At 39.1% G+C, this 26073-nt stretch overlaps 1 protein-coding gene across 2 annotated transcripts; it reads right to left on the bottom strand.

Annotated features, from left to right (window-relative positions):
• Positions 1 to 462: 462 nt before the first annotated feature.
• rps6ka5 (ribosomal protein S6 kinase, polypeptide 5) lies at positions 463 to 23379 on the bottom strand. Of its 2 annotated transcripts, XM_023271608.2 has the most exons (18): positions 23321 to 23379; positions 23102 to 23181; positions 19535 to 19606; positions 19136 to 19354; positions 18779 to 18894; positions 18588 to 18689; positions 17423 to 17506; positions 17155 to 17258; positions 16908 to 17058; positions 16577 to 16738; positions 15172 to 15297; positions 13428 to 13561; positions 12383 to 12476; positions 11288 to 11458; positions 10772 to 10963; positions 7243 to 7402; positions 6595 to 6758; positions 463 to 5645 (listed from the first exon to the last, which is right to left on the bottom strand). In XM_023271608.2, coding segments are annotated over exons 1-18 (2439 nt in total). In that variant the 5' UTR covers positions 23323 to 23379; the 3' UTR covers positions 463 to 5339. The 2 variants fall into 2 exon arrangements, with proteins under 2 accessions (XP_023127376.1, XP_035804917.1); XM_035949024.2 differs by lacking the exons at positions 23102 to 23181; positions 23321 to 23379 and adding an exon at positions 22043 to 22061.
• Positions 23380 to 26073: the final 2694 nt, after the last annotated feature.

Below are 26073 nucleotides of genomic sequence, written 5' to 3'. Positions count from 1 at the left end.
CCTAATTCTAACTCAAGTCTCACTGTTAAATTTAACATCCAGTGTTAAATTCTGTATTTTGTTGATACACACATTTTAAATTAGACTGGAAACCTTTTCTCAGACTCTCTTCTACTTTAATCAGAGCATAAAAATAACATAACTGGACATCTACAGTAATTACAGCTCACTTTATAAGACACAAATGTTCTCAATTCGGTTCTAATTAATTTTATAAACTCAGCCCATAAAGATAAACTTCTAGTGCTGCTAGATGACAAAAAATATATATATTTTCGTTTTAAATATATTAAACACACTCCTTTATTTGGCCAATCTGTGATACTTCATAAAGGCTGAATGGATTCATGCTGTTCTCCCGCTGATACTTTATTAAACGCTGCCACCTAGAGGCCAAATGCTGAAATACAGTTTCTACATCTAACGCGCTTCTAAAAACCAGAGAATCCTTTTCAATGTGAAAAGGTTTGCACTTAATTTATTAGTCAAAAATCAACAAATGAACAGGAAATCGTACATTTATTGTCCTTTCTAACAACTCGTACACACAAATCCTGGTATCACAAAAATATCTTCGGTAATGATGGAATTACACTTGAAAATACGACGGAGCCAAGGACCTATTAAAAGACTCACCATGACTGGGATCAGGTTATTAAATGTACAGATGTTTTCAGTCAGCAAGTAAAGCATTTATTGAAGCAAACAAAGTTATTTTTTTATTCCTCATACTACTGATGGTGTGCCTACAGACCTGAATGATGGTTTTCACAGTGCCCTAAGAAGCAGGTACGCACATCCTTTGCAGTCAGTCCAATCTGGTGTTGAGGTCAATATTATTTTTTATATAAGAGTTGAAATGTTGGACGACAGCCACGAACAAAAACAGACAGAAAGAGTCATTATTTTCTTCTACAACAATTTTAAAAAAAATCAACTGCATGTTTCAAAGTGCTAAGTTTTGCCCTTAAAGCTTGATTGCGTGAAACAGTTCAGCATCGACCAATCTGAAAGGGATTTGCTGCTACAGTACTTTTTGTAGTAACATGAAAGTATCGACAGGAACCAAGCAGTAGCACGTGCATGAGGACAGCAGTGGCGATGATGATGCCGTACATCCACGAAAACACAGTCTGCCTCCACAAATCCGACATTTTTTCACATGGAATTAACATTATACGTCGCCAATTTTACATAAAACAACACTGAGCTGAACCAAACCAATAAACTGGCAGGTATCTGACCTACTGAAGGTCCATAATTCTGGAGCTGACCAGGCTTAAACCTCGCTGGGAAAGATTTTTGGGCTTTTATTGTGAAAAGCTGGGAATTACATGCTTTTGTTGGTTGTTTATATGGATAATTTGAGTGAAGCGATCCTTTAAAGAAGCGTTTATCCACCCTTTTTTTGACTAAAGTTGACCTGCAGCCTATAAATTTGGAATAATCCAAATGTTTTTTAACTCTGTTGATTACACAAATCTCTATATATTCACACACTTATTTATCCTAGATTTGCTGTTTTTTTCCAGTAAGTTTGGTCCAATTTACATCTATGTTAGCACCATTTGGAGCAGCAAAAGCTGGACATTTCAACCACTTATTCACTCAATCTGCGTTCTAAGTAGTCGCCACATTTGTGTAAAACTGTGACACTAAACATACACATATCATCCTCAGCCTCATAAAAAAAAATAAAAATAAAAAAAAATCACAATCCTGTTTGTGGAAGTGTCTTTTTTCCTGGAGCACAAATTCTATTTATTTCAAATAAGCTGAGCTACTTCAGTCTTTCGAGGTGCCGCTGGGGTACAAGTACTCCCGTCTGGGGAATCGCGTCTTTAAAGGGCCACATTATTACAGCTCATTGTGACAAAAGAACTTGTTTTTACATTAACACCAGTAGTTTGGCCACTTCAGCACCGTGGACAGCTCCATACTCATCCTCAATACTGACAAAAGAATACCAGAAGAGCCATGTTAGCTGCAACATCTACTCAGAAAACAGGACTTTTACAGACGACACATGCACAAAACGACCAAACGGAGAAGCCGTGCATCATGTCACTCAACGTTCTGTCTCTTAATCCTGTAAAAGATGCCACTGATTGGAGCACAGAAGCACAGAGGAACGTCTTAGCAGATTTCTTTGATGCTAAAACATACAAAAGCAGCTTTACACAAAACAATTCAAACTGCCTGCCCTCTAATTAATGTTTTAAAGATGGGCTCAGCTCATTACGTGTGGCGTTTTGAAAAGAGGAAGCACTGTAGGCAGAAAATTCATTAAAATTCCAGCAAACCAACAACATAAAAAAGTATCAAAGACGACAGGACCTCAAATCAAAACCAGCCTCCCTCCCTCCTTCTCTCTTCCTCGTAGTGGCACAAGCTGTTCATCAAAGGGGGGGAGACCTAGTTTGAAGATCAGCCCCGAGAGACGTCGGTACTAAACCAACCCTTTCCTGTGATGCTCTGTTATTTTCCCTACAAAGAAAGTGAGCTTGGTCCCACAGAGGCAGTGAGTGGAGCACGGTGTTTTCTTTGGAACAAACAGCACTGCAGCACATCAGCTAATAGAGCCTGGCTCCCAGAGGGGAGCTCGATATAGGACACTCTTCCTCTTCCTCCACTTGAGCTATTAATACACCCAAACAAAAGAAAAGAGGCTTAATGAGGCAGCAACGGGGAACTCATGTGAACTAAGTTAGACAAGAGCTTTGTAATGTTTAGCTCCAAGGATTCCAGCTTTTTCATGAGGGCAATGGATCCTACTTTGCTGTTTCTATTGCAGCTGATGCTATGGGAAGTACAGCGTATGTACATTGTGTTACGCCCTTTTAAGCCCGTTTGATGGGGGTCTTTTTGAAACGGCAAAAGCGACACAATAGCGAAAAAAAACAGATGCGTAGTTTAAAGCATGATAATGTGCAGGATATGGATACGCGTGACCCTATGAAGAACGTTGTTAACGAATCGTATTTCAACAAATAGAAACTGTGATATATGAAGCATTTCTTTGCATATTTGCATGAAAGGAAATATCTCATGCAGCTTAAAGCAGCTACCTTGAAGTTAATGCTTTGGTTCTGATTCAGAGTGCATTAAAATGGAAGAAGATGAGGGAGTGTGTTTAAATGCACACAGCAGTCCGACTAAGAATTTGAAACTTTTTCTAGGCAGCTTCACACACTGATCACAAGTTACCCCTGTACACATCAACAAAATACAGTAATTCAATTATTACCATGGAAACAGACTAAGACATACTACTAACAGAGCATGGCGTTTCACTTGCCTAACTAACACCGGCATTTTAACACTGGGATATTAAAATATTTAGGCTGTTGTATAAAAAAAATAATTAAAATTTAAAAAAAAAAAAAAAAAAAAAAAAAAAGGGGGGGGGGGGGGGTACATCCATCAACAATTTTAAACAGTAGAACTTCAAAGTCCTGAACTTAAAATCAGAAAATTTAAAATGTGCAAGTAACAAACTCATGTTAAATCAAGTAAGAGTCTGCTGGAAAACAAAAAAATCCCATAAAGACAAAGAAATCAGTGGTGGACTTAATACTAACCAGATATCTGCCTCAAAGTGTCTCACAGTGTAAATATCACTGTTTCAGTCATGCAGGATGATGTGGGAAATAGAGCAAGGACAGCGTGAAAAGTAAAAAGGAAGTTTGTTGGGGGGGGGGGCCTATCCTCAAGAATTGGTTGTTTTCATTGAGGGTGGTTGTTCTGCAGTTGTTTTAAGACTCGGGAAAGTGACACAAGAGGCAACTTTTTGCATGATATTGCCTTAAAATGTCCTATTGCATCACTGCCTAAACTACCACTGCCTGATTCAATAGCATTTTTGGCACATAAACATTCCTTTTTTTAAAAAACATATTTTGTTTTACATAAAAGAAGGTCACCTGAAACTGCCTTTTGGCATCTTGAACAGGAGAAAAGTCACCCTCTAAACTACTTACACTGCGTGCTAAGCTGATCTGAATTTTCCATTTGCGACATTCTGCTCAATCCAATTGGTCGTAGCGATGAGGCAATTAAGTCTTAAACCGCACAAGGCAAATCCACTGCCGGGCTAAAGACCGATTCGAGGATCAGACCATGTGGAAAAGCAGCAGTGCTGAGTTTTGAAGCCGTCATACTCCCACTATGAGAGGCAAAAAGAAGTCTAAAAATAGCTCTTCTTGTAAGGTCGCATCCCTTCAGGCAGCAGAATTCCCCATACAACAATAAAACCACAGATTTGGCTGAACATACGACATCCACATTTGGCTGTTCCTACAAAATGATGTTTACACTTTTGCTTCTTTAATCCATGTGAACGAGGAAAAAGAATTTTTAACACTGAACACAACTGCGGTTCAACCCCAAAATTCACTGGCATCTATAAATATTTTTAAAATCCAACAAAGGATTTCTAGTTTCATGATATTTGACAAACCATCAACCAGTGGCTGATGGTTTTAATCTCTTCCTGCTTATAATAAGTTGCAGTGTCTACGTAACTGTGTCTCAATAAAGAGGCACTGACATGTAATAGAACTACATAGAGTTAAGAATGACCATCTGACTACAGAAACAGCCTTTTGAGTTGATAGGGAAACATATACACATACACAAAATATCTTTTGCTTTTTTTTTTTTAAAGACTCGCTGTATCTATTATTTCTTTTCAGATCATTCTGAACCATAAATAAGTTAACAATATAGCTTATCATAAATAAATTTCAGTCTGTAAAATTCACATATAAATAACCTGCTCCATCTTGCAGGGACTTCCCAAAAAAGAGAAGTGGACCCACGTTACTGCAGTCCGTTTGCATTTTTTCTTCTTCTTCTTCGATGAAAAATACGAAGCATCCGTGGTGTAAACATGACAACTTTCCCTTTAAAACCTCTGGAGACACGGACGAAGACAGGTGAATGGAGGACATAGGCTGTGATCTGATGACGAGACTGAACACGTCTCTCCATTGTCTGTCTGGACCTGGGGCAGTAGGGCAGCCCTTTTCATTTAGGACACCGGGGACAACTTCTTCCTGGTCCAGTCCCTGATTGACACAGTCTGTCTGTGAAAGTCAGAGAGAAAAGAACGGGTAGGCTATTGCTAGTGATGACTGATTGATAGATATTGAGGTGACGGTTGCTGCTCCTGCTGCATGCTTGATTTTTGGAGACGTGCGGACGTCCATGCAAATTGAGCCAGAGGCAGAGAGCTGCCAGGGACACAGAGAAAGAAGATAGCTGTCTCTACGCTAGTCCGAGCCGTTCTTCGGTTCGTGAAACTATCTGAATCTGGGTTGTTTTCCCCTCTCGCTGTCTCACTGTCCTTCTGAGAAGTGAAAGGCTGGAGGTGCTGGTTGGTGCCCAGAGTCTGTTCCCAGGGCCACTGGTGTGTTGACGGGGGTGGTGAGAGGAGTGCTGTTGGAGGGCTGAGGGTTGGCGTCGCCCTCCGGAAAAGTCTTCTCCTGGGACTGGGAGGAGGAGGACGAGGAATGGGTGCTCTCACTGGAACTGCTGCGGGTCTCTGTGCTGGTACTCGTCTTTTTCATCTTCCTCCTCTTGGCCAGTGGTGCTTTGTCCACCGTTTGCAGGCGGAAACCTTCCCGCTTACATTTGTTAAATGCCTGAGTACAAAAAAAAGGAGGTCTAGTGAGCCAGTTATTAATATTCCTGTGAATAATTTATTTCCCAAGGGAGGCATTGATCTCATCTCATCAGTCATACACTGATGTGGCACTAAAAACGGAGTCGGTAGTCGAATGTAACTGAATGAATGTAAGTGATGGAGGAAACAAAGAAGCTGAGCTTTGGGCCCATCCGGTATCTGGCCAATACCCGAACAAACTAATTAAATCAGTAACAATTCATAACACTGAAACACTACATTTTCCCATCTTTTATGCAAAATACTTCATGGTTACTAAACAAATTTTGTGCTTTAGAGTGTGTTTTTAAGAAGAACTATGTAATTTGCAGGCAAAAATTACAGATTTAAATTAGTTCATTGGACATCTACAATGGTGCTTATTTTATTAATGAATCGATTAGATTTTTAGTCTATAAATGGCAGAAAAGATAGCCTTTTTTCAATCACTGAAAAAATAAATATTAATCAATTTTTCATACAAAAAATACAGATTTAAAATAGTTCGCTGTACGAAAGCTGCAATGATGCTTATTTTATTAGTGAATCGACTGAATGTTTGGTGTAGAAATTGCAGAAATACTGCGTTTTTCAATAAGCTAAAATAAAAAAAGATTTTTTTTCATGCAAATCACAAACATTTAAAACAGTTCATTGGACAAGTGCTGCAAGAATGCTTATTTTCTTTATTCATTAGTGAGCCAACAACTCATGATTATTTGATTGGCTGTTTGGTCTATAAATGGCAGAAATGCCTGATAAGTTAGTAATAATTTCAGCTGTACTTCAGACAGATTTCCCCATAATACATTAAAAAGAATGCAATCTCTGAATTTAGTAGTGGCAGCAGTTTGAACACAAGTTCTTCAGTACAACCCACATTTTCTGACCTACTTTCTAACGACGGTGTACTTCCCATCATTACTTACTTTAAAGGTAGCTTTGACGTAAGTGTGGACGGAGGCAGTGGAGGAGCCCAGGATGTCCGGGGTCATCAGCGGGTTGGAGGACAGTTGGCTGTCGTCCTGCAGCCAGGCATTGTAACGGAGGCCGCACATCTTAATCCTCTTGTTTGGGTCCACGGTCAGCAGCTCTGCAGGAACAAGACGCAGGTAATTACCTCTGGTGCTCAATGCGTGAGAGAAGAGGTGAGTCACAAATGAGCCTTAGAGAGGAAGTGATTTCCTCCTCAGCGTCTGTGAGCTACTTTGGGGGTTAAGAGGTTCAATCCATGACCTAAAAGTAAACAAACTCGTAGAACCAGTTCCAAAACATTAGTGGAAACTGTGACAGTGCAAATGGATGACATATATTTCAATACACACCACAACTTTAAATACAGAGACTATATTTGATGAAGTTTTGTGATCTTTAGTTGGATTTAAAAATTGCCTGAAAGGCTGTATTTCCAGTTATGCTTATGTGAGTCAACTTTACAAAGCATATGTGAGTATTCCTGCTATTTGCACGGTCAAAGTTTACTGACTGAAATGTAATCTATATGCATTAACATCTACAAATTCTAGTCTATCATACTTTAAGTCTTTGAATGAAACAATGAGCCACCCGTTCCTCACCTTGTATCAGGTCCTTGGCCTGCTGGGATACGTTTCTCCAGGCTTCTCCTTCAAAAGAAAAGTCCCCCTGTTTGATTTTCTTCATGATCTCCTCAGCACTGGTGTGAGTCAGGCTCTTCTCCTGACACTGAAAAGGCACCTGGCCAGACAGCATGGTGTACTGCAAACAGAGAATGACCACATAATCAGCTATAAAACCAACCTCAACATGGTTTCCAAGCTGTGCTACCACAGGGTTTCTGCAGAAATCAGCCAGTCAAATTTAATGCTTTTTAATGCCATTTTAATTCTATACTGTAAAAATTTTAATGCCACGACCGTGAACTCAACAAATTACACAGGTATGGTTTTTTGTAAAAGATGATTTTTATACAACAACTGTCCTTACATTTCACTATTTCTGAATCCAGAAACCACCCCTGACCACCCACAGGCTGTAGTCATTCTCTGAAATCCACGTTTTCTAGCCATTTTTGCTGTAATTTGCATTTCCCTATTTCCCAGCTCTCCTCCTCCTGGTCCAGCCTGCCGATCACTTTCCAAACGTCCAGTTTTTGGCAATTGCATCCGACCGGCCAGAACAATTATCACAATGCTTCAGCATGTTTATGCAGATGCACATATCTGACAAATCGCAGTCTACAGTTCTATATTATTATTGTCAAATATTTTCTTGAAAACTGCAGAAAGAATTTTTAATGCCACTGAGAATCAAATTTAATGATTTTTAATGCCATTTAAGGTGTTAATTTTCACAAAACCAACTTAATGACTATTAATGCTTTTTAATGCCCTGCAAAAACCCTCTACCAATAGTGTGCATCCAATTGCAACATTTTCTGTCACAGATGTTAGTTAGCACCATGCTGCCTACAATGAGCTGGGAAACTATTCAAGCATGAGTGTGTAAACGCATCTACTACAACATGCTTTGAAAGCGCTCTTGACCGATCACGACTGTCCACATTTTTCTATTGTTGTGCTGCTATGTTGTTGACCGTGGTGGGAACAGCACTAAAGAGAAGAGCGCTCTGTGCTCAGCTAAATGAACAGGATACTCTCACCTTGGCCTGCTTACATCTGCCCTCAGATTTCTTATTGAAATGACAGTGGTTGGGAACAGCCCTTTTGGCAGCGGAGGATCTGTCGTGCCTCCCTCTCCCTCTGTGTCTCAGCTCGCTTGGCTTCCAGGGAATTGTGCACATAGCTTGTCAGTAACCATTTCATCAAAGCTGTATGAGGCACACTACTAGCAGATCCCTCCAGGGGGCGACGGTGTGATGCGGCACTTGCACAAACAGCCCAAGCTTTGTATGGATGACTGGCCAAGTACTGAAATCTCCCTCTCAACTCTGTGCCTCCCTCTGTCTCCTTCTACCTCTCCTTTTAATTTTCCTGCTCTGTACAGAAAAAGGTTCAATAAGGATGACACTTCCACTGCCGGATCTCACATGAGCCTTAACCAGCTCTAAGAGATGGACTGGTTCTTGGTTCCGTGGTGAGCGTGAAACTGTGTCAGCTCACCACAGGATGCTGAGGGTTGTAGAGCCTGAACGAGAGGAGATGAATATCACGCAAAACAGATAAAGCAGAACATGCACACACATGTGTACATGCATGTGTGCCTGCAAACGCACACTTAAAGCCTCGACTACAGCCAAAATCAGTCAAAAATAACAGCTGATTGCTTAATCAGAATGGCCTGCAGCAAAATGCCTAATCCAAAAACTGGATAACACAAACAAATCAACAGTGTATGGAGCTTCTGATTAAACATTAATTTGGTTTTAGAAACACTTCAGTTCACAGCGTCTTGAAAAACAACTTTAAAGTGGAGCTTGGAGCTGTGGATTTTGAAAAGATTTGTATAAATTAGAAATTTATATAATCAGGTCACTTTCCTGGGGCATTGTGGAATGTGATAGTCTAAAATAGGCCTTTACTCATTGAGACTATGCAGTGGCAAAGAAGGATACTCCTGAATAGAGCTAATCAATGATCTGGTATGAAGATCTATTACAACCGGTGAGAGGCGTCATAAAAGTTTAAATGTGATGTGCAGCATAATTTTATCTTAGTATCCTAAACTTTACTGCTATATGAAATACTATAGCCCCAGAATATACAGTATTTCTTATTGTTACTATTTTTTGGACAGGTGAAGTGAACCGACAGCCCCAACAACATTTTAATTTACAAATATATTCTGGGGTTGAAGGCAGTAATGCACACTTAAATATGTTTTTTGAGCTGCAAAGGAAATAATATCAGTTCACTATGATGAAAGACATTGCCCTTTGCTGGTGATAATATTGACATTTTTCGGGGAAATAGCTCAAATCTACTGTGTTAAGTCAACCTGAACCTCGCAATGGCTGATAGAGTCAACCATTCTCTATATCATTACGTTTATATTCATAATTTTCAAAAAGAAAGACAGTTAATGGTCATTAATCTAAGGAAGGCGACCCACTCCCTCATTCTCCATCCTTGAGTGGGAGTCTGTGATAATGATCAACACAAATCATTCACAGAAGCTTACGTCATTGTTTGCCAACCCTCTATTTAGCATCTTTTCAATTTTTGCACAGATATTTGACAGCAACAGAAATACCATCAGACTGCATTGTTTTACTTCAAACCCCCATTCTACCCTCCTTCCAATTAGCATTATGTTACCACTTAGAGGCTGTCTTGCGCTTGCATTGCCTCAGCTTGAAGAGCTCTGGCTTGAAACAGCTCAAATCCACCTCAGTAATGTCTGATTCAAGGGACTGTGGAGGGGAAAAGTCCTGTATCTCAAAAGAGCCCTCTGTGGCAAAGGTGTAGTTGATTCTGTGTTGCCCTCCCTTTTATTTTACTCTGGCCTGGAGGTGTCACAGAACAACTCGTGCTTTTTAACGTTTTTCTAAATTATGTGGTAGATGGAGTTAAGCTCAAAACTAGGATGAAGTTACACTTTTAATTGGTGAATCGCACATTTTCAATATAGCTGGATTGTCAAGAAAATCAACTGTATTAGGTAAGCCCTGCCATCTATCTATTCATTTTAATTAAAAAAAAAAACAAGCATTACTATGTAGTAGAGTCTAAACTAATGCATTAATTTAAAACATTAAAATTAAAGCACATATAATTAACAAATTAAAGGCAAAAATATCAAGACAATCTTCAGATTGTAGAAGTTTAAAGCAAAGACTGTTCTTGTTTTCACAGGATAGCTTATATAGTATCAAAACTATTATTGATTTTACACAAATTCATTTCCTCCCTCCCCTCTCAGTCCAGCTTAATCCCATAAACAGCTTATTCATCATATTTGCAACTAAGTTGCTGCTAATATGACAGCGCTCCTTCTTGTGCTGAATAATGTGTACACCACGCTTTAGTTTTATGACTTTTACTCTTATTGTCCATACATGAGACTGAGATGATGGTCTGCTGATGTTTTACTCCCCCTGACGGCTGAATAATCAATGATCCTATATCAGTCCCCAGTATTTTCTTTTAACCTGCCTCATCCACTCACCAGAATGACCCCCAGACTCCACAGGTCGCAGGACTCATCGTAGCCATCATATTTGAGTATCTCTGGTGCAGCGTACTGCAGCGTGAAGCAGGGAGTCTTCAGGAGCTGATTGTCTGGTGGTTTGAGACGAGCGAAGCCAAAGTCTATGATTTTTATCTCGGAGTTCTCACTCTCGTCTGTGAAGAGCAAGTTCTACAAAGCAATTCGAGACACAGACAGCAATCATTTTTTTTCTGCTCAGCAACACCGGTCCACTCAAGAGGTTACTAAATTGTACATCAAGACTGACCAGGTACTTCTGACCCATGTTTAGGGTCAAACAATTTTACTCTTGTTTTGTAGAAGATTGCAGAGTCAGAGTGACAATACGACAGATGATACGAAGTTCAGAAAAAGACAGTAATTCTGGTTTAAAAGCATGTGATCCAGTCAGTCATGATTCGCCACAAAGACACAAGCTGTGCTCAGACAGAAAAGAATTGCGTGCAGGAGCCCTGCTGAGTAGAAGGCCAGTACCTCCGGTTTAAGGTCCCTGTGCACCACTCCTACGTCATGCATGTGACTGACAGCAGACACCAGTCTGCGCATGATTCGGCTGGCCTCTGTTTCACTGAAATGTTGCTTCCTGCGGATTCTCTCCAGCAACTCGCCTCCGCCAAGCAGCTCCAGAACCAGGTATGTGTGGAGCTACAGCAAACACACAGAATATATTTGCATTTCTGTTACACCCAACCATTTATTCTTTGACATGCTTTGAAATTGTACAGAACGTGTAAACAGTTCAAAAGGTTGAGCAATTAAACAAATATTGACAAGTTTGTGGTGTGTTTTCTAATGCATCATCAATCTTGCCTTCACAGCTTGAACTGCACGTCGCAAACACCTGAGTGTTGACATTGGTGGACAGAAATTTTTCTGTTGCATAATAAATATATGAAAAACAGCCCATCCTTAATCTCATGATGGTGAGATCAAACCATAATGGCACTGAGTAAAAGTGAAAGGGGGCAAACAAAGTGGGAAGAGAATAATGTGTCCGGGCGGCGGGGTAGAGTTTCTCATTAGCGCTGGATCCAGGGAACAAAGGCAGAACTCAGCTGAGTCAAAGCGAGGCAGCGCTGCTTTGATCTGGGTCACAGGCCTCTGAGGTACAGTAATAACCCCACTGAGCTCATCAGGACTAAAGTGGTGCTCCTGGGCATAAAGAACCGGGGTTAATGAACCTGCACACAGTCAGACACACGGACACACCTTCCCAATGACCGAGGTAAGCTGCATTTGGAACATATGCACGCCCAGTTTGGGTTAATTGCGAGGCCCGATTAGCAACACAAGTGAATCTAGGTTGCTTCCATTCAGAATTACAAAATGGGTGTTTGTGCAGCTGCGGTTTAGAAATAAATCTGCTGTTAAATATCGAGCACACGGAGAGATGTTCGTGGGACAATATGTGAAGAGACAGAGAGAGACCTGGAGGGCTACCAGCATCCCTATTAATCTGCCTCGTTCCAGTTCCAGGACTTAATAAGGCTGCAGTCCCCACAGGCTCCACAGAGAGCTATGGAAAACAGAATTTATGGCAGCAAATATAACCACCGCAATTTACTTTACCTGATCGTGGTAGATTTCATGTAACTTGACAATGTTAGGGTGGCCATCGCAGAGCTTCAGGGCTGCTATTTCCCGCTGAGTCTGTGCCTCCATCCTACAGGAAACACAAGCAATCACAAAATACAACATAAACACGCAAACAGCAAAGTGGGAACCTGACTTTTTAGATGGAGTTTTCTGTATCCTCAAGCAGGGTTTCATTTGCTATTTTGGTATTAATAGCACATCAAATCAACAGTCAGTGCAACATAAAAACATTTTCTTTAAGCAAAAGCATATGAAAGAAAAGAAGACGAGCCATCTCCTAACTAGTAACGTTTTGCATTTTGTACAACATTTGGACATACTCTAACAGCTACATTTTATTACTCAAAACAATCCCACTTTCACACAAATCGCCACAAATCACTAACAGAAGGGTCACTACTCAAATTTTGATTTCAGAGGCATTCCATACCTTTTTAACATTTTGATCTGCAACTCCACTGATTTTTAACAGTGACTGCACTAATAAAGGGCTAGTAAACATAGTTTGTGATGTGTTAAGTGTGATTTATTTCCTGAACATGCCTATCTGGATTGTGGAGACGCGTTTGTGTCAGTCCAACTGTGCCCAAGTAAGGATCACTATTATTAGAGCCATAATTCTTGGTGCAACACCATCAGTGGAGGAGTGTAGTGTAGGACTACAATCAACACACACAATCAAAGCATATTTAGCAGGAGTTGTCAGCAAAAACAACCAGGTTTGTGAGCAGATCTGGCAATAAGCAGAGTAATAGGGAAATAAAAACCTGAAAAATACTTAATCAGGTCAAAGAATGACATTATTTTGCCTATAACAGTTTAAGAGAACATTTCTGATTTAATATTCTTGTTAAACTTGTAAAGTTTAGTTTAGAGTTGGCTGACCAAGGTCAAAATTCTGCCAGGGAGCGGAGGAGGTTGGCTGTCCGATGCATCCAATGAAACTATAAACACAACACCGAGCCAAAAGCATCCGGGTTGACAAACACATCCAAAAGAGCAGCCTGTGAGTTTTTACCTCTTGCTGACAATCTTGACTGCGTATTTCTGCCCAGTCTTCTTGTGTGTGCACCGTCTACAGATGGAGAAGCTGCCCTCTCCCAGAGCACTATCCTTCAGGTCCATCTCATAACTCATATAGAAAGGTGAGTCCTGCAGAAAGAAACAGTGAAGTCAAATAGAAATTAAAACAGCGTGGTATCCCATTACTGCAAATGTACATAAATTATTTACTTGAGTGTAATGATACATGATGGTTGTTAGGAATAAAAAAGAGCAGATTTAGTGAGCTTCTGCCTTCCTTGTGATAATACACAGACTGAATTAACATGCTATATATTTAAATATGACTTTAGCTCTCGAAATGCTTTTATCTTTTCCACAGAGAATACTGAAGTCAAGAAATATTCCTTACATTCTTCATCCTTTTTTGTTCTCCACACAAAGACACAATTCCTGTATGGGCCTTTTATGTCTTCTCAAATTTAAGTCTAATCCGGAGGTTGTATAGATACTGCTTTTAAATTAAATATGCAACCTAATTCAATTACCACTGACAAGAGCCGGAAAATCAACAGCCCACCTTACTCTGTCCCACTCTTCATCCATAATAAAATGTTCTTCGCCTTCTAATTATATGATCATGAAGGTCTTTGCTTACTTTCACCATGCAGTTATCAGCAGCAGTCAATGAATACCGTTTTATGAGGAACCAAGTAAATTTCTCCTGTTGTGTAATGTGGGATACAAAAGAAGAAATGTAACCAAGCACTGGAAAATGTAGATTTCCTGATCCAAATTAAAATACTGAAGGACACTACAAGACAAGATAAAACAGAAAGGCTGTTAACTAACTTCCTGTTTGCAAATGAAAATGGTTTAAAATCCATAAAGTACAAAGAACCGAAGCTTTATTGGAATTCTGAGCACATCTGGAGCAAAGTGCTGCCTGACCGTTTGGCTAAATCTTGTAAGTAGGCTGTGATTAGTTTGCATGCAAGTTAAATTTTCTTTTATATTCCAGCATTTTGTTAAATAATTAAACAAGGGCTGAAGGATTAATCAATTTCAAAAATTAAATCACAATTTGTAACAACAGAATAAGTAAAGGCTACAATTTAAGATGTACTTTATGCATTGTGTCTGACTGAGTTTTATAAATTCATCCTGTATCATGTGGTAATACTCAATCAGATGTTTTAAATTTATTATACAGTGAACACTGAACTAAACCTTGACTTTAATTTTTTAAAATCACAAATCAAATTTCAACATCTGTCAGATAAATTGTAATTAGATATGTTTTGAAAATCGCTTAGCCCTGAACTAACCTACATACTGAGAAGGATTATGATGACAAATTACAGTACCTATCAGCTGTATAATGAATCTAATAATAAGTTTAGTAATCGGTAACGTTTACAAAACAGCTCAATTTAATATCTCTTCTATCAAGACAACTCAGCTACACACGCAGGTATCCAGGATGTGGATAAGAAACTAAATGAGTGTACAAAAAGCGATGCACTTCTACCTTCTAAAAAGCATTATGCTGCACAGACACACAAGAGCATGCATGAAGAAACATCATTAAATAAACAGACTCATGCCTGAAAACTGAATCTGAGTGCAGTAAAACAAGCATAGTAGTGTGAAAAAAGTTCCAGCGGAATGGAGAGGAAGGAAAAAATCTCATCTGTCTGTGACAGCAGCCATTAGCTTAAGTGTGTTTGTGCTTTAGGATCCAAGTCCATTCATCTTACCTTCATCATGGCGCTCCGGGCCACCGCAGCCGAGCCTGGCCTCTCAGAGCCCCCACACAGCTGGACAGGGTCGTCCATCACCACATTCCTCTTGAACAGAATGGAGGGGGCCATGAAAGAATATCCCTGCACACAGAAAAACATAAGCTCCACATGTTTACATTTCACTAGGAGGAGGTGCGGGATGGAGTGTACAGACAGAAGAGAAGGAAACTTCCTTTGCTGTGGGAAAAATGACATTTACTGCAAAGAAATTTCCATTTTTCTTTATTTGTTACTTGTCAAACCAGTCTGACAGCTTCACAATAAGGCCAATTCTGTTCATTTGTGAGTGACAGTGGCTGTCCAGCTGTTCCTATTGTTAGACCTGTCATTGTGGAGTACCGCCTGCTTAATTCCAGCTGTGGGGAGCCCAGAGCTTTGAGCTGGCATTAATCTCTCTCTCTCTCTTTTTCACCGACACACACACAGCTGTGTGGTATGTAGTGACAGCAATGGATGGACGGAAGGATGGATGTTGAATGAATGAGATGCCCTAAATTGCCGGGCTTGAATATTTGATTGCTCTGCTGTGAAATTACATCTTGGCGCTCTTAATGCAATTTTAATTTTGTTTTGTGAGGCACCGCGGGGGAGCAAGTGCACGGTTTAAAACTGGGATTGCTGTCGTTATTTCTGAGATTGCTAGGCTTGCAAATTATAAAGACCACAAAATTTCAGAGTATGTGAATGGCAGCTGAGAGCGAAAAATGCCAAGATGAAGTTGGCAATCAAAGACTGAAGGCGTAACCGAGACAGACGTGGTGATGCTCTCGAAGTGTAACCTTTTATTCCATGAGAGAAGCCCGTTAATGGATCTATTGATCTACCGAGCTCAAGGATCCAGAAGGCAATCAGAGTTGAAATTTCATGCAATACATCAGACAGCCATCAGCTGGCATGGAGTTGTGGGCCATATTATGGTTCAAAGCTACATCAAAAATAGTCATTCACATCTGTTACTTCAATAAGAGCTGCATATGGCAGCAATTACTTCAATAAAAGCCCCTTTAGTCAATTTGAATACCAATGCACACAGACAGAGTCATGTTGACTTACAGCAACCTTTTGAGGACATTCAAAACTTCACTTGATTACTTCAATTGCTGTGGAGTATGTCAAATATAGTCGCAGACAAAAAGTGGGTAATGTATAATGCGTTTTTTCAACCGTGTCAACATTTCACACTGCCTGCAACCAAAGCTCAGACAAACACGAGCACCAAACGGATGCAGATATAAATGTTGTCCTGTGCAATGACCTGCAAGGAGCACAAAGGAGTATTCCAGTCTGCAAACAACAGAGCCATGAGTCACAACAAAACATAGTCTGGCTGGTCTAACATCGCTTCCCCCCTAGCTCCCACCTGGAAGATGCGGTCACAGTTCTGAGGAAGAGCTGCAGGGGAGTAGGTGGGGTCCATCTCTGTGAACTCGTCTGCAAAGTTGCTGACGTCCAGCTCATCACGAATCACTGGCTTGAATGGCGCAGGCACCTTCTTAGCTGCCAAGTCCTCCCAGTTAATTTTCTAAAGTGAGCACAAAAAAGAAATAACTGTGGTTCATTCCAGTCCCTATTAGCATACTTTATAGAACAATACTCGCTCCAAATGGCCCCATAATGCATAGCTACAACCTATCGGGCCATTTTCTTTCTCTAAATATTGTGAAATAGTCAAGACAAGCAATAAAATTCACCTGGTAAAATGGGTGCTTCTTTACATTCTCTGCTCCATTAGGACCGGAGCCTAATCTCTTCTTTGGATCTTTGACGAGGAGACGCTGGATTAGGTCTTTGGCCAGTGGCTCCATGTCTTTGGGGAAAGGAGGATCCTTTTTGGAAATCCTCCTGTGTTGTGTAAGACAGATATGGTCAGTGGTGAACAGTGATTGTAAGTGAAAGCTTGCTGAAAATTGTGAGCCGACGATCGGGGAGAATCCATACTTGGCAATGTCTGTGTGCGAGTTCTCGTCTCCATCTACAGTGAAGGGGGATCCACCGGTCAAAAGCTCGTACATCAACACACCGAGGCTCCACCAGTCCACCGCCTGGAATGCATGAAGCAGAGCACCCACATGTGACTTCGGCTTAACAGACTAAAAGAAAAATCTCAGCAGAGAGTGTAACACAGTCAGAAACAGAAAAAAGAGGGTCTGGGCTTCTTTATTTCAACCAAACAGGTGACTGCATAAAACATAAAACTGCATGTTACCTTGTCATGTCCTGACTCGCCTCCTTCCACTATTTCTGGAGCCATATATTCAATGGTGCCGCAGACGGAAAAAGCCCTTTCAACCTGCAAAAACATGCAACAGTGGAAACAAAGTAAACACAGAGTACCTCGTGCTTTGGCTACAATAAACATGCTGTTTTGTGGTATTATTTTTTTTCATCATAGCACAGCACTGTGTTTGTGTAATATGAGGAAGATGGCATCTTCTGACTTCGGCAGACTATAAAGTTAAGGGAAAAAGTCACTAAGCAACCGTTAACTGTTACTGGAAAATAAATGCAGACTGGTGATCAAGACCCCAAAATGGAGGCCTTGGTTGAATCAAAGTCATTTCCTGTAAACCTGTAGATTAACTATGAAAATATATGCACTTTATGACCAATTTCTGCATAAAGGGCCGTGTACACCTCGTGTAAAAAATAGAAATAGAGGAATGGCCTATTTTTACGTTTGCAGCACAGATCTTTTCAGCACATATGCACCACTTATATACGGCAATCACACCTGGTGTAGCCGGTTTAATTGATTGTATTGAAAGCGTAGTGAAGCAGCAGCCGCTCCGCAAACAATCTACATATATTATGTACACGCCACGGTTCGTCTTTGCATCCCAAGACCTCTCTGCTGTAAAATGCCTGCAAATGTCCTCTATTATGGCCAAACTGTCTAAGAATAAACCTCCTGAAAAACATGGTTTCAAATCTAGCCTAAGAACTTCTCTACATAAAAATATTCATCCTCGTGTTACCAAAATTTGAAGTCAAATTTCAGAAAAAGATTTTGATGCAACATTTATTAGGAGTTTATCAGTTTATCGATCACATTTGACTGCCATCAGCATTTTAAATAAAATGTTCTTTCAGGATGTGCTTTTGAAAAGTGGTCCAATTGAGCTGCCTTCTTTACACCAGTAATTGGAAAAATTACAGATTTCTCTAATGTGAAACTAACAAATCTACTTTAATTTTGGCAGAAATATTAAAGTGTTTTTGAGTGGGACCCCAGTGGTATTGTAAAAATGTGATTTCTCTCTCTTAGACTTTTAAGGGGAAAGAAAAAAACTTTTTTTTAACCTGTACCCTATTATTAGAACATGCAGTTCTAATTACAAGTGTGAAATTAGGCTTCTTGAGACAAAATGTACCTGATCAAATTCTTTACTTAGGCCAAAGTCTGTGAGAACTATATGACCACTTGAATCCAGTAGGATATTCTCAAGTTTCAGGTCCCGATAGACAATCCCAAGCTGCAAGAACAAAACAGAACACAGGTGAAACATAGATTATATGTAAGCAGACAGACACTACAATTGGATGCATTAAAGCTGGTGTTTACCTTGTGTAGATGCTCTAGCGCCAACACAATCTCTCCACTGTACAGGGCGACTTCTTGCTCTTTAAACCGCACCCTTTGCACCAAGTGTGTGAAAAGCTCCCCACCATTTACATAATCTGTAACGGAAGATATCATTAATGTTATGTTTAATCCAGGACAAATTAAACATTTTTTTAAATTCCTGACTACACTAATTCATTTAGAATAGAATAGAATATTCTTTATTGTCATTATACAATGTATAACGAGATTGCAGACAGATTTAGCTACTAAATTGTGCTTCCTTCACTGGATTAAAGACAACAGAAATGGAAATCTAAAGCTCATGAAAGAGAGCAGCTTCACAAATACACTAACCGAGAATGAGGTGCAGCTTGGTATCCGTCTGGAAGGCATAGTGAAGTGTGACAAGAAACGGCGACTGGCGGATGTGCTCCAGCACTTGCCGCTCCGTCCGTGTGTGTTCAGCAGTCTTTGCCTTCTGTACAATAGTGGCCTTCTTCAAAACCTTCATGGCGTAAAGCTTTCCAGCATCGTGGCCACTCACTTTCCTCACCAGGAACACTTTGCCATATGCTGGTGGTTAAAATAAGCAAAGACGGGGCAAAGTTCAGTGCAGAGCAAAAGCTTAAACAGAAATGACTGGTATGCCGCCGTGCTTATCATTCCAAAAACACATAATATCGGATGCCAAACTGGCATGCCAACTATCTTCTGAATGTCATGATCTGTTTCACGTGGAAACAGTTTACTCACCTCCTGTGCCAAGCACCTTCAACAGCTCAAAGTTTTCAATGCCCACCCTCTCTACATGACCCGTCAGGTTGGCTGGAAACAGAGTAGAAATTAAAATAAATAAATGTAATAATAATAATAATAATAATAATAATAATAATAATAATAATAATAATAATAATAATAATAATAATAATAATAATAATAATCCTTATTAATTTGCTCATATAACAAGACAAAGTTGGCTTGAGTGACAACATATCCTGAAAAAATGAAACAACAAATGGCCTTAAAAGTCACTCCATCTTTTGGATAAATGTTTAATTATTACAAGTCTACATTAACTTTATCACTAAGACCCAGAAAGGTCCTTCTTCCACAGTATGCATATTACTAACGACTGACTGTCTGAGGGTTGCTAAACACATAAAATGTTTATATTAGCTACACTAACAGGCCTGCTGTTGGCAGTTGCGGTTTAACGCTGTATTATAAATTTCTCACCTACCCTGACTGGTGCTAAAATAGACTACTCACCGGAAATTTAGCATAAACTATGAGCAACTAATAGCAGCTTAATACTATGTGCTAAAACCAAGACATTAAACATCTGAAGAGGTACAAGTTGTGGTATACAGACTGTGATATAAAAGTGAAGGGTCTGAGTCATTAAAAGAAACCACTTCAGTCTTTAGGCCACATTTTCGATAGCCCTTATTTATAGTATAGCTGTTCTTACTACTACATTTGGATCTACTGTTGCTTAGTTTGTTGTATTTTTAAAGGCTTTATGTTGATTTTCGGGGTTAAACACTTTGTGCTAGATAAAGAAACTTTACTTACAAAATGATAAAGGTGCAAAGATGCTTAGTAAACTAGCGAGCCAATGAGCAGCAATGAACATTTTGATGATGAAGTCATGTGTTTCGAGGCAAAATATGCAAAGACAACCTTACTGTCTGTTTTATATTATTTGGAAAGCCAAGTTGTAAAAAATATTTTCATTGATCAGTAGTTTTTGTTGCCAAATGTTGTGCGCTCTGCATGGCTACCAGAAGACAAAAGAGTGAAGTTGTAATAACACTAAACACAATGTAAAAGAAGTAACTGCAACAACTAATGGTGAGTTTGTTTAACAAAAGAGGTAAAAATTACCAAACACTACAAGAAACATGCGCATAATTAGAAAAGCATCCTTCATGTAAACAATTTAAAGCAACATTTCTTGTCTTCAAGTGTCTCCAAAACAACTTACTCTTCTTGACTACCTTCCAAATATGCAACAGTACAAGAAAATCCACCACGCAACTGCAAGCAAATTCGCTACATTAACCAGCAAAAGGTCATTATCTTCCATCAAAGATCTTCAGTGCATTCAGCACACGCTGCCACTGACTCCCCATGTCTTTCTAAATCCCGGTCTCCCAGTACAGCTGACTGAGCATAGCATGCTCTCAGACATGCATGTCCATTGTAGTGAACACATTCCTTCTGTCTCGCACTCAGAAAATAGGCTACTGAGCAATTAAAGTGGCTGATTTCATCTTTTCCGTTGCTTCTCCCGTTACACACGAGAAGAAATGCTGCAACTATTAGGGAATTTTAATGCGTGCAGTATAATTTCAAAAAAACAACGCTGTCCTTTAAATTTGAGGTCAGAGATTCAGGTTGCATAACACCCTTGTCATGCTCCCCGCTTGCCAAGGCCAAGTTTGATTTTGGTGTTTATTAATAGACTGACAGAGGTGTCTGACCACATGATGTCTCTCTGCTAGACAAGAGGAGCCTCTTTAGTTTACAGGAGAAAAATGCCAAAGGTTCTTACAAAAGTTTTCCATAAATTCTGCATTGGGTAGTTTCCTTTGTGGTCAAACCTAAAAACTCAACATCTAACAAAAAACTGAATTAGGAACAGATGATATTCTGTTGTTATTGAGTCAACCATCAGCACAATCATGAATAGGACAGCAATCTAGCATGTGTTTCTTACAATCCTGCCTTAAAAAAAAATCCTTGATATTTAGCAGGAATATTATGGTAGAATGGCACATTTGTGTACTTACACTGACAATAAGTAAACCTGGCCTCAGCTAAATGGGCTTAGTAGTATATCTGAATAATTTATTGATTTCAAATTAAAAACACAATTTGAAACAATGCAAGTAATAAATCACAAAGGCTGCAATTTAGAACACACAAGAACAAAGCTGTATTTAATTTGAGCAGATCTGAACTTTAAGGGGTTATTTATGCTTGTCTACTTTTGCATGCTGTGGTTCAACTGACATAAGCCTAGTTTCATTCTTTACTAGCCACATAGTCACATATGTAGTTTTTGAAAATGAATGCCACATTTCGGTGGTACCTAACGTGGAAATACTGAACATAAGGCTCAACTTCTAAAAACTATATCTCAAATCAAATTGCAAAATCTATCAGGAAAATTGCAAGTAGATATTTTCTCCAAATCTATTTTTTGTACTTTGCAGAATAAGCATTGGTGTGGCCTTTTTTAAAATTTATATTTACCTATATTGTCTCCACTGCTGCAGCAAGGGTGAAAAGAATGGGTAAGTTGATGCAGCAGCTCGAACACTGTATGTGAAATCTAATACCAGAAAAAAAAAGAGTGACATTGACAACTAGACAGACTACATATTTAGGGCTGGGCAGTAAATCGGGGTGCAGCACAGTCATGTTGCAGCCTGAACAGCAGCACTGTGTCATTATAAACCAGCTGCAACTGAGGCAAGTGTGCAACTTCATTCAGCAGCCTGCTGCACTGAAACACTCCACTCAACACAACCACTAAATATGTAGTGATTTCAGCTATATTTTCTGTTTTTTTTCCCCCTAATTGATGCATGTCAACACCAATTCACCCTGCACTGTCATTCAGTGAAATTATTCCCCACAGCTCCTACTTGACTCTGGATGGTGTAAAGTCAACAAGGCTGTCCAGGAGAGGAATATATTTAACTGGTTGCCTGATGCAATCCTCTGTGTAATATGCAGAATGACAACCAGGCTAACGTTAGCGTTTGTGACTTGACATCACTGCAGCTGCGTCCGTTGGTTTAGGAGAAGTTAGCTGTGACCGCTAACAAATGCGGCCAATGGCCACAAAAATACAAAATATATATATATATATATATATTTTTTTTTTTTTTTTAGCAAATTAACTTTAAAATCAAGCCGCTGACACCGGGACAAACTTGTTGAATTCTCCCGTCGATGGTGTGATTTAACCCAGTTACAACTAGCTTAAGCTAATGTTATTACGCGAGGTTCGCAAGTAACGTTAGCAGTTAGCTCAGGTTATGATGAGGCAACGTTAGTTTGCGTGAGTTACCAGTGGACGTTACAAGTGATAACGACAGTCGGACAACGTTAGCCCTCCTCTGCCATTTTTGAACTTGGTTAACGTTAATGTTAGCGCTTACTACAAACGCCCATTGACAGTGATACTTGGGCTCCTCCAAGCTAGCCCCAGCTAATAATTCTCCCCCCTTTGACACGTGTCTCCGAGAGATAAATGCCTAATAATATGTGCTGCCCTTAAGATTCACCAGGTCACAGCTAACTTACCATTTTTCAGCTCATGTTTCACAGTAAACAGGTCACCTTCTCTGGAAGATCCCTCCATCGGGGATGGCATCGTAATGTCCCTGTTATGTTCAAAGATGCTTTTTTCAGACAAGGTTACGTTCACCTACCGAGCTCGTTTGCAGTACCAACATGCAGAAACCGAATACGTAAAACAAAAATAATTACACGCCTGTGAGTTCGGCGCCAAAGTTGACATACATATAGGTTGAATGTTGTCACTAAACCTGGCAGCAAGCAAGCCCAAAGGAAACACTTGCTTCTTCCAGCACACCACCACGACCACTACCTTCGCAACCAGGCAGTCCCTCTTCTCTGATTGGAGTTACTATGTGAAGGCTTGAGCGATGATTGGCTGAATGTGAGGTAGCGACACATGATCCCGCCTCCTTCACAAGACTGGTGCTGCCTTCAAATGTCCCTCGTACAATCTTATGTCAAAGGTCAGTATGTAAAAATTCAACGCCAATAAACTGCGTATGAAATTGCAAAAATTGAGCTTAATGCAATCTGATTAGGTGTTACAAAACAAAATAAACAATAGTGTCGGTAGCAGTCCCAATACAGTGGTGGAAAGTAACTAAATACTTTGTTGAAGTGCTATATTTAAGTATAATTTTGAGGGACTTGTGATTCACGTGAGTACTCCAATTTTATATTAATTGTTATATTCAGCTGAATTTTTAGAAATAAACGTGCTCTTCTTAAGCCAATATGCTAATTAATTACTAGTTTCTCTAAAAAATTAAAATACACCAATATTATCAGTAACTGGAATATGGTGCATGTGGTGCTTTATTTTAAATGTCCCTCATACAATCTTATGTCAAACGTCATTATCTGAAAATGAAATTATATTATTATACAATGCATCAGGGCTTTGGACTCTTTTGGAGTCATTGGACTTTTTCAGGCCTGGACATATGCCTTGGACTAATGAATATTGCCACTAGACAAGGACTTGTTTACAGACAATGGTGGGGTGGATGGGTGAGTGGGGGGACGATGGGAGGAGGCAGGGGTGTCACTGATGGTGATTATATTTTGTATAACAATTTAAAAGAAAATACTAATAAAATATAAATATCAATGAAACTGAAATTATAATAAACAGCAAACTAAAAAAAATGCAAAAAAAATATGCAAAAACTGCACATTAGTAGAATCTCTTTTTTTTAACATATAAGGTGAATATTGATATTGGTAGTAGTACCTTTTAGTAGTAGTAGTAGTTAGTAGTAGTACCAGTATTTGGTGATGTTCTACCAGTGGTAGAACATCACCAAAAATACTGTGTGCACGTACTCTATTTAAGTACTTCATTTTATATCAGTAACTTTCTTGTGCTAAATTCTAGAGGAAATGTATTCTTTTTATTCCAGTACATGGAATAGAATAGAATAGAATAGAATAGAATAGAATAGAATAGAATAGAATAGAATAGAATAGAATAGAATAGAATAGAATAGAATAGAATAGAAAGACTTTATTGATGCCAAGAGGAAATTCTGTTGTTATGGTAGCGAGCAGAAAGAGTAAATGCAAATAAGACAACAGAAAAATATACTAAGATACAACATGCACAAAAAAAGTAAAATATACTATGATTAAAAAAATAAATAAAATTAAAAAATGCACCATAAAGTGTCAAATGCTAACAATAAAAATATACAGTGAATGAGGAAATTAAAGTCCTGTAAATGGTGGTGCAACACGTGCAAGTAATGCAATTAGTACAACAGCAGCAGAAAAACAGATAACTGCAAAATCATTTGGAATATAATGCATGTTATACTTTATTTTAATATTGTCTTGCCATAGTGAAAGTGGTGTTAAAAAAAGAACAGCGTTGGGCAACAAAAGGCAGCATATCTGGAAAGTGATCAGTTCCTGTTAGTTGAGGTAAATAGTTCCTCAGCAGCAGCACAAACTGCTTTCCTCAAAACAATCAGAGGTGAATCAAAATCTCCCCTAAAGTGTTGTGACAAAAACTGAATATTATAACCTTCTTTAGGTTGAATTTATTGCATGATTGTTTAACTATTTTAGTTTTGCCTATATGTATCTAATAAACTGTCATTTCCTGAAAAGATGCAAGTGTAATGTAGTTCATCTAATTGTACACAGGGTGTCATTATTGGGCTGTGATCAGCACCGCTACCAGTGTAAGGGAGGTGAGCAGTAAACATACTTATAACTGTCTCCTGTTTTGTAACAGTAGGTATGAATTAAAATTCCTCCTAAATAAAGAATTAATATATATCTGACATGCATCTCAATATATATATAAACACAAAATAGTTAAAACTAAAAACAAAAAAGTAATTACAATAACGCCCAAAAGTGATCTGAACAATGACCAAAACCAAACCTACCACTGGTTGTGGTATATAGTTATATATAAAGAAAATTATGACATTTAAGACTGGCTTATTGTGTGAGTCACATTTGTTGCTGTTGCAGTTAGTTGAGATAAATTTGGACATTTTCTGACTTTTCCTTTATCATTTTCTCCATTTTTTAAAAGAAATACTGTATAATTTTAGAAGTGGAACTGTTAGCAATATATAGTCATGACCAGGAGCCTCAACAAGACAAAATAATTGGGATTTACCAGTAAATCATATGTAATATTCTGCAAATCTTATTAACTACAGCTGTTATATAAATATGAATTGTGCGTAAAAGTATAATGCTGAAGTGTAGAGGAGTTGAAGTAGAAGAGCTGGAAATGAAAGCACCAAAGAACCTCATATTTACAGTACTTGAATAAATGTACTTATGCATTCATTCACTGGTCATCTGTGCTAAAATTTCCACTGTGTGCCAAGCATCTGTTGACACTTTAGTATGAAGGGAAAATTTTGAGAAAATCATTTGAGTTTGGCTTTTTCTACCAGCAAATGATAACCTTGACTTGAACCCCAAATGTGCAGTTCCAGAGACACACAATA

The sequence above is a fragment of the Amphiprion ocellaris genome, chromosome 20 (assembly GCF_022539595.1).
Source record: "Amphiprion ocellaris isolate individual 3 ecotype Okinawa chromosome 20, ASM2253959v1, whole genome shotgun sequence".
NCBI classification, from domain to species: domain Eukaryota; kingdom Metazoa; phylum Chordata; class Actinopteri; family Pomacentridae; genus Amphiprion; species Amphiprion ocellaris.
The sequence above is the reverse complement of the archived record's forward strand: the minus strand, read 5'-3'. Positions and strand labels throughout refer to the sequence as shown.